Raw genomic sequence first — 9,534 nt, forward strand, 5'->3', positions numbered from 1 at the left:
GAGCCAAGGAGCTTAGAAGAAGCATCAAAGCAAAAAAAATTGGATAAAAGCTGTGGAAGAATAGATAAGGATGATCGAAAAGAACAAGACATGGGAGATGGTAGATCGACCTTCTAGCAAATATATCATTGGAGTTAAGTGGCTCTACAAAACAAAACTCAATTCGGATGGCTCGATTCAGAAGCACAAAGCGAGACTTGTCGCCAAAGGATACTCACAATTACCAGGTATCGACTACACTGAAACCTTTGCTCCCGTTGCACGCTTAGACACAATAACAACACTTATTGCACTAGCTGCACAAAAGAGATGGAGAATCTATCAACTGGACGTTAAGTCAGCATTTCTCAACGGCTATCTTGAAGAAGAAATATATGTGGAACAACCACAATGATTCGTGGAGAAAGGAAAAGAAGACAAAGTTTTAATTCTCATGAAAGCCTTATACGGCTTAAAGCAAGCCCCACAAGCTTGGTACAGTCGGATCGATACTTATTTCACGAGTCGAGGATTTAGGAGGAGTCAAAGTGAGTTTACTCTCTACATCAAGACACAAGGTATGACCGATACACTCATTGTCTCTTTATACGTAGATGATTTTATATATACGGGAAACAGTGAGAGTATGGTTAAAGAATTCAAAGAAGATATGATGAAGTCATTTGAGATGAGTGATCTCGGATCACTTCATTACTTCCTCGGCATCGAGATAAACCAAAAAGGAGAAGATATTTTCATCTCGAAGAGAAAGTACATCGAGAGTTTGCTATAAAGAAGTTCAGGACTAATGAAAAACTAAGAAAGTACATCGAGAGTTTGCTATAAAGAAGTTCACGACTGCAATCCGGTTGCTATACCTGTAGTAACTAATGAAAAACTAAGAAAGGAAGATGGATCACCAAAGGTAGATGATTCACTCAGGAGTATAATATGAAGCCTGCTATATCTAACAGCTACATGACCAGACATTATGTACGCCACAAGTTTACTATCCAGGTTCATGCAAAGTCTGAGTCAAGTACATTATGGAGCAGCAAAGAGGATCCTTAGGTACTTGCAAGGAACGAAGGACTATGGAATTTGGCACAAGACCGTAACATGCTCGAGTTTAATAGGCTACACCGATAGTAACTGGGCCGGATCATTGGATGACATGAAGAGTACCTCAGGTTACACATTCTTTCTTGGTTCCGGAATATTCTCATGGGCATCAAAGAAACAAGAAAGCATGGCGCAATCATCAGCAGAAGCAGAGTATATATATGGCAGCTGCAACAACTGCAAGCCAAGCTATATGGTTACGACGAATATTAGCAGATATAGGCAAGGAACAAACTAAGCCGACGGCAATGTATTGCGATAACAAGTCTGCAATAGCAATGTCAAAGAATCCAGTTCAACACAGCCAAACTAAGCACACATCCATCAAGTATCATTTCTTAAGAGAAGCAAAAGCGAACAAAGAAATTCAAGTGAACTACTGCCCGATAGACGAATAACATGTAGATATTTTCACGAAAGCACTTCCACGCCCGAAGCTTAAAGAACTATGTACGATGCTCGGTATCTCCAAAATGAGCATTAAAGAGGAGAGTAGAAATTAATGCTCAATTTTGGAATATTCAAGAAATATTAGTCTTGTAAAATAGTATCTAGAATAATCTATAGGACTTAAGGCTAGCTAGATACTTCTAGCCATAGAAGAATATTCAAGAATAGGTAGGATTGTAAATAGAATTCTAGAGAAGGACTACTATAGCAATTCTCTAGATTTATCCATGAAACCTATAAATAGACTATGATGCATGGTAAACAAGCATCAACTAAAACAAAAAACTAATAAAGCCTTCTCCTTCAACTTAAGTCCTATTGTACCTTCTCTCCAAATAAACCAAACTATTTCCAAATTACTATCCACCACCTCTCACAAACTAACAGTGTCCATCTATTGGGAATTCGGATACTCAGGTTATGTGAAGGAAACACTAGAGAGATGTTGGTTTTCTTGTGATGGCATTTGCGGGCGATGGATAGGGTGTTGTCTACAGTGCTGGTGAGGTGGACGAAGATACGGTGGAAGGGGCAGTCCTAGACGGCGGGGAAAGTGGTAAGGGGGCGACGTAGCGGAAGTGATGGGTCATGGGAAGAGCTGGGGTTTGACATTACAGTGGTGATTTTAGGTGTAGTGAAGAAGAGAGCTAAATATGAGAGGTTGAAGTGATAATTTAAAAACTTTATTTTGGGCTTATAGATATTTTGGGTGGATCTGTAGTTTTTTAAATTTCTAAAAGGGTATTTAAGTCTTATCCAGTCAAAAAATACAACTCAGTCTCCCAACCCGCGCGTGCGGCGCACATGGTAGGAAACTTTATTAGCAGGGCCGGCCCTGGACCAGGGCAAGCGGGGCCCAGGCCCATTTGTCAATGGGTCCCCAAATATTTGGTTATATGTTAGTAGGTATTTCTGTAAATATAACATTTTTTCTTCTTTTTTTTTTTTTTTTTTTTTTTCCTATTTTTAGCCCTTTGTTTTTGCAACTAACAAGAAAGGCCATCCTTTTTTTTTTTTTTTGACTTTTCAACTCCCACCTCTCTCCATTAATGCTTTTACCCAAGTTTTATAGTTTTTAAATCTTACCCCCACTTTCTCCATTTATGTCTTTTTACTCCAATTTTATTTTTCTCTCGGTTGAACCCCTGTATGAATTTATGTTTCTATTTTTCTATAATTTACAATTTAATTTTTTTTGTAATCATTATTGCTTTTTTATTTCCTAACATTAAACTAGTTTTGTTAAAGTAAATAATTTTTTTCTAATATAATTTTATTAATTTTTTTTGGCTAAAAGAAAAACTATTTCATGATGATGCCTCGTTAAAACAACTTGATTACCATAAAAATTTGGACCATATCTCAATTTATTGGTTTCATCCTTGCGCAAGCGCCATGCTAATCTTCTCTGTATCGTTCCAATTTCATAATTTTACTATTAAATATGTTTATATTTTACATATATATTTTTCAACAAAATTGGGGATGTTGTGCCGAACCCTGTATTATTATATATATATTGTAGATACCGAACCCCGTATTACTTAGGGGCACAAGTTTGTGTTTTGCCCAGGACCCCAAAATACGGCTGACCGGCCCTGTTTATTAGCTTTGACTAATTTTCACTTGAGGGTTCTTACTAATATTTTTAATATGGAAGCTATTTTAGCAATTAGAGATCACATGAATGATTCTTGAAAAACAAAAACCATATATGAAGTCTAAACTTAAAAGTCAACGCAAGCACACGCTTTTAACTAATAATAATAATTGCAACGTATATGTATATTCTTAACAATTTTGCTTCTCCAAAAAAGTGAAACATTTGCAAGTTGGAATATTTAGTGGGACTCTTGTTGCGAAAATTGGGTGGAACACGTGTTTACGTTAACACGTGAAGTATTCCCTCCTGCATAACCATTGGCATTTGGCATATTCCCGAATCCCGACCTTTTTTTTTCTTTCTAAATAATAATAATAAATTAATAATAATAATAATGCAAAATTTGTGTCAGCAACTCGGCAGTGGTGTTTGGTGTATAAATAAAGAAGCATCTCCGATTCTAAATTATAATCATCAGAGAGTAGGCGGAGGCGGAGGCGGAGAAGGAGGATTACAGAAAACTGACCACTACAAGATGACTGTTTCTTCCTCATTGGACAGGTAATTCCCACACGCGCCACTCCCTTCCTTTCATTTCTCTTTTCGATTTCTTCACTTTTTCGATGCGATCTCTGTTTTTTGTGTGTGTGTGTGTGTGTGTGTGTGTGTGTGTGTGATGTGGAGATGGAGCCTCTAATCGGCCATCGCCCCCATTTGGATTACATTCTGAAATCTTATATATGTCGTCGATCCACAGCACTATGCATTCTGCTGCCCAATCACTTGTTTTTCTTATTTTAATTCATTCCACTTATTATATTTTGATTGGACTCTATTTATTCATATTAGCAGGATCGGAAAACCAATGCAAATTATAAATTTTATTTTTTCTGATTACATATGTTGTGCTAAAGGCCGTGCTGAAAAATCAAACCATATTATTCGATACGAGATTGTTCGTTAAAAGCTCATTTGAGCTTGGTTTGTTAACCTAAAGAACGAAGCTTGAACACATATTTTGGTTTGATCAGCTATGAAACTCGGCTTGATGCCGAGCTCAATTTGATTTATTTTATAAAATTATGTTAAGAAAAAAAAAAGTCAAGCTACTCGAGCTCAATTCTTGCTTGGCTCAAACACAAGATTAAAAGCTCGATAAAATTCAAACAAGCTTAAACTACCATGTGTTCAGCTCAACTCTACTCGTTTACACCCCTAGCTAAAGGATATGTTTGGGCATAACCGTAAAAAGGATCTATTTTTGTTGGATTTGTATGTACTATTATGCCCTGTGATTTCGTGAACATATATTTAATAAGTACTTTTAAACTTTCATTCATTGTGGAAGAAATGTTTTTTTTTTTATTTTCTTCTTTTTAGTTCAATAAATGAAAATAAAATATAATACAAAAAGAAAGTAAATACTCTTTTCTTCTCGGGCCCTTCACGTGTTTCTTCATCGAATCATAGTAAAAATAGATATTTGCAGGCCAAGTTTCGGGATCTTTGTAACCGAGAAGCTACGCTTTCAACTATAGCTAATTTGCTATTCATTGTCTGTTAAATCAGAAATTGTCCTCTGTTGAAACTCGCTCCACTCGAAGCAGTCCTGTTCGACATTGATGGCACATTGTGCGATACGGATCCCTTGCATTTTGATGCTTTCCGCGAGATGCTTCAAGAGGTGTGATTGTGATGGGATCTATTCTTTTTTCTTTTATTATTTCGAATCATTTAATTCCTGTAAGATTTTGGATCAAAATAGACGACACTGTTCCTTTCATCAGATTGGCTTTAACGGCGGTGTTCCGATCGACGAGGACTTTTTCGTCAAGAATATTGCTGGGAGACACAATGAAGATATTGCTTCCATCCTTTTCCCAGATGATCACGAGAGAGGTGTCAAATTTCTCGATGACAAGGAAGCCATGTTCAGAAGGTTTGTTTCCTCTATTAAAAATTAGATGATTGAATGTAGGCATTTTTTTAGGGGGTATTTGCACTCGGCTCCCCCGTGAAATGTCTAATTGGCAAAAAAACCCCTCGGATAAAAAAATTAACAAATAACCCCCTATGAAAGGAAGTCAATGTCAATAAGGACCCTCCGAGCGAATCGTGTGCTGCACTCGCCGAATATGCGACTGGGGTTCGATTTTTTGACGTGAAAAGACCCAACTACCCTTAAAATTATAAATTTCAAAAATAAGCCCCAAATAAAGTTTTCAATTTTTTCAATTCAGTCCCTTGAATTTTCAGAAAGGCCCTCTTCTTCCTTAAGTCAGGGACTGATTTGCAATTTTCCAAAAATAGAAAGAAAAAAGAAATTAAAAAGAAACACTCGTCCACCCACCCCCAACAGCCACCACCAACCAATCCTGCTCCTCCAGAATCCACCATCTCCGCCGCCTCTGCCTTATGTCAGACATGGACATCTTCAATTCTCTGCGAATTTTGATCAATCATGGCCCAAAAACTTCGAAGAAACCTCTGCTCCCAAGGATGACCGCCACTGAGGCCGCCGCCGCACGAAGATGAAGAAAACTCATTTTCTGGGCCTCCATTTTCTCCGTTCAATCTCACCGACCACGAGCCGCACACCTCCGCCGCGGCATGCCTCAATTGAAAGAAGATCTGAAGATGTAGTGGTGTTGGGGTGATGAGCAGCGGTGGAACGCTCCGACTTGGGATGAATTGAGTTGTGAGTTGGATGGGTGGGGGGGGGGGGGGGGGGGGGGGGGGGGGGGGGGGATGGAGGAAAGGGGTGGGGGTTGGAGGAAGACGACGGTGGTTGCAGGGAAGAAGATGAAGACTATTATTATATTTAAGATATGTTTTATTTTGTATTTTTTTAATTATCAACATATGTTTACACTATTTTCTTTTTTCTTTTCCTTTTTTAATTGTTATTATATTTAACACATATTTTATTTATATTTGTTTGTTTAAAATTGAAAATTTATTAAAAATTGTTAGACATTGTTTTTTCTTTTGGCTTTATTTTTTATTAAGGATAATTCTGTCATTTCACTTAAGTCAACGAGCCAGTGCACACAAAGGGGCGGTGGGCTGACTAAAACACAACAGAGGGGGTTATAAGCTAATTTTTTTTTCCAGGGGGGTTTTTTGCTTCCGAGAAATAACACAGGGGGTTCTATGCAATTAACTCATTTTTTTAGTCTTACTCCGCATTTTTCTTTTCTTTTTCGAATGGGAATTACAGGATAGTTAAGGAGAAAATCGAACCGGTGAAGGGCTTACATAAACTGACAAAATGGATTGAAGATCGTGGGTTGAAACGAGCTGCTGTCACTAACGCTCCTAGAGAAAATGCCGAGCTGATGATCTCACTTCTTGGACTATCAGATTTCTTTCAAGCTCTTATTCTTGGAAGTGATTGCGAACATGCAAAACCTTTCCCAGATCCTTATTTAAAGGCACTTGAAATACTCAACGTGTCCAAGGAGCACACATGCGTATTCGAGGTTTGGTTCCCACTAAATAAATATTATTTAATTTTTTCAAATTCTTCTCTCAAAATAGTAATCATTGTTCGCCGAAAACACAACAAAAAAATTACTTCCATTCGCAAAATTCTTTACATTCCTAAAACCGAAATGGAATTATAATCTTCGTTGGTATGAGTGGTGGAGCCAGCATAAGGCTAGGGGGCCACGGTCCCACCAACATTTCTCAAATATTTATTATTTTATATACAGTTAAATCTCTATAAATTGATACAGTTGGGACTAGAAAAAATTCTATTAATTTAGCGGAATATTATATTACTGAGATAATGATTTAACATGTCCTCACCGAGTGAGGACAAGGAGATGTTAATAAAGTGCGAGGTTATTATTTCATCAAGTATTGATTAATCGAGGTTCTATTGTAGAAAATATGAACTTTTTTGTGTACAATAGTAGTAACGACCCCCTAGAAAGTTTTTTAATGCATTCAGCCCTCGCAGACTTAAAATCCTGGCTCCGCTAGTGGTTACTGTAGACATGGTTTACTATATACAGTGTGGTTTTGGTTTGTTCAGGATTCAGTTTCAGGGATAAAAGCTGGGGTCGCAGCGGGATTGCCTACAGTGGGATTGACGACTAGGAATCCAGCAGAGCTACTTATGGAAGCAAAGCCTGCTCTACTCATCAAAGATTACGAAGATGCTAAACTTTGGACTGTTTTGGACGAACTTGACAAAACGACTCCGGTGAAAACAGGTGCAGAATGATTCGTACACATGATGATTATTGGCTTCCCAATTTGGTATAAATGGAGCTTCACAATTCAAACTGTGAAAATAAAACCGAGTGTTCGTCGCTAGGAAAATCCCGTTAGTGATTTTTTTCGAAACATATGATTCGGTCTCCACTTTTTTTTTTTGTTGGTTATTGAACAGGAAAGGCATCTACATATTTCTTTCCTATTATTTTTGTGTGTTATGTCTTGAGGAAATCTGGATGCTTTGCAAGATATTAGAATTAATATTATTTTTTTTAAAGGTTTCCCCCAGCAATGTTGTGTTTACCGTCAATGTTACTGTGTTGATAGTCAACACAATATAATTTTCTTTTACGGTTTTATAGTTTTCTTTGATTTGATGACCGGTGATATTAATGTAAAATACCGGATCAACACGGTAACATTAGTGAAACTAGAGACAAAAAAAAAAGTATAAAAACATTATTGGATGGAAAAAGAGTAAATAATTTTTTTTAGTATTAGTGTGAAATTATTGTTGTTGTGAAAAATAAAAATAAAAATGTAAAAAAATAGTGTACTATGAAAATTAATGTTCCGTTGAAAAATAAAACTATTGTTACATAAAAATTAATGTTATTTGCAACATAACAAAAAACTTTTTTTTTTTTTTAAATTTAGTGTTACTGTGAAAATTAATGTTACTGTGAAACAAAAACTATAAAAATAAATTAACGTTATTGTGATACTTAACGATATTGTTGACCACTATAATACTATATAATAAATAAATTATTAGTTGATTTACAACACGAAAGTATAATTGTTATCTTATATATAAAAGAAAGAAACGCTAGGGCAACCCTAAGAAACCCTAATGTCATATTTGTAATTTTTTTTCAATTTTTATCAATTTTTTATCTCCTTAATATTATTTTAAATATTATTTTTGAATTTTATAATATTTGTATCCCCTAAATATTATTTTAAATATTATTTTTTATTTTTATCAAATTTTTGTCTCCTAAATATTATTATAAATAATATTTTTTTAATTTTATCAAATTTATATCTCCTAAGTCCTAACTATAATTTTAAATATAATTTTCAACTTTTAGCACATTTTATCTCCTAAATATTATTTTCGAATTTTATCAAATTTATATCTCCTAAATAATATTTTAAATATTTTTTTCGAGTTTTATCATGTTTTTATTAGTTTTTTATCTCCTAAATATTATTTTCGTTTTTTATCAGATTATTGTCTCCTAAATATTATTTTCGAATTTTATCAAATTTATATCTCCTAAATAATATTTTAAATATTTTTTTCGAGTTTTATCATGTTTTTATTAGTTTTTTATCTCCTAAATATTATTTTCGTTTTTTATCAGATTATTGTCTCCTAAATATTATTTTCGATTTTTATCAAATTTTTATCTCCTAAATATTATTTTAAATAATAATTTTAATTTTAATCATATTTTATCTCCTAAATATTATTCTAATTATTATTTTCATATTTTATCAACTTTTATCTCATTAACATTATTTGAAATATTATTTTCGATTTTTTATCAATTTTTTTATCTCCTAACTATTATTTTAAATTTTATTTTCGATTTTTATCTCCTAAATATTATTTTTGGATTTTTTTATCAAATTTTTTCCTCCTAAATATTATTTTATATATTATTATCGATTTTCATCAAATTCTCCTAGATATCTTATATATAAAAGAAAGAAACGCTAGGGCAACCCTAAGAAACCCTAATGTCATATTTGTAATTTTTTTTCAATTCTTATCAAATTTTTATCTCCTTAATATTATTTTAAATATTATTTTCGAATTTTATCATATTTGTATCTCCTAAATATTATTTTAAATATTATTTTTTATTTTTATCAGATTTTTGTCTCATAAATATTATTTTTTATTTTTATCAAATTTTTATCTCCTAAATATTATCATAAATAATATTTTTTTAATTTTATCAAATTTATATCTCCTAAGTCCTAACTATAATTTTAAATATAATTTTCAACTGTAAGCAGATTTTTATCTCCTAAATATTATTTTCGAATTTTATCAAATTTATATCTCCTAAATAATATTTTAAATATTTTTTGCGAGTTTTATCATGTTTTTATTAGTTTTTTATCTCCTAAATATTATT

General features: G+C 33.7%; 1 protein-coding gene and 1 non-coding gene across 2 annotated transcripts; one reads left to right on the top strand and one right to left on the bottom strand.

Annotated features, from left to right (window-relative positions):
* Positions 1-2,895: 2,895 nt before the first annotated feature.
* On the bottom strand, positions 2,896-3,000 carry LOC148770538 (U6 spliceosomal RNA). The gene has a single exon (XR_016031457.1). It is a non-coding gene; the product is annotated as a U6 spliceosomal RNA (small nuclear RNA).
* Positions 3,001-3,475: 475 nt separating this feature from the next.
* LOC105950319 (Haloacid dehalogenase-like hydrolase (HAD) superfamily protein) lies at positions 3,476-7,673 on the top strand. The gene is made up of 5 exons (XM_012973671.2): positions 3,476-3,715; positions 4,724-4,838; positions 4,942-5,093; positions 6,375-6,636; positions 7,197-7,673. The coding sequence occupies exons 1-5, from the start codon at positions 3,549-3,551 to the stop codon at positions 7,386-7,388; spliced, it is 888 nt and encodes a 295-aa protein (XP_012829125.2). The 5' UTR covers positions 3,476-3,548; the 3' UTR covers positions 7,389-7,673.
* Positions 7,674-9,534: the final 1,861 nt, after the last annotated feature.

Source organism: Erythranthe guttata, chromosome 5 (genome assembly GCF_056151865.1).
Source record: "Erythranthe guttata isolate IM_541 chromosome 5, IM_541, whole genome shotgun sequence".
NCBI lineage: Eukaryota > Viridiplantae > Streptophyta > Magnoliopsida > Lamiales > Phrymaceae > Erythranthe > Erythranthe guttata.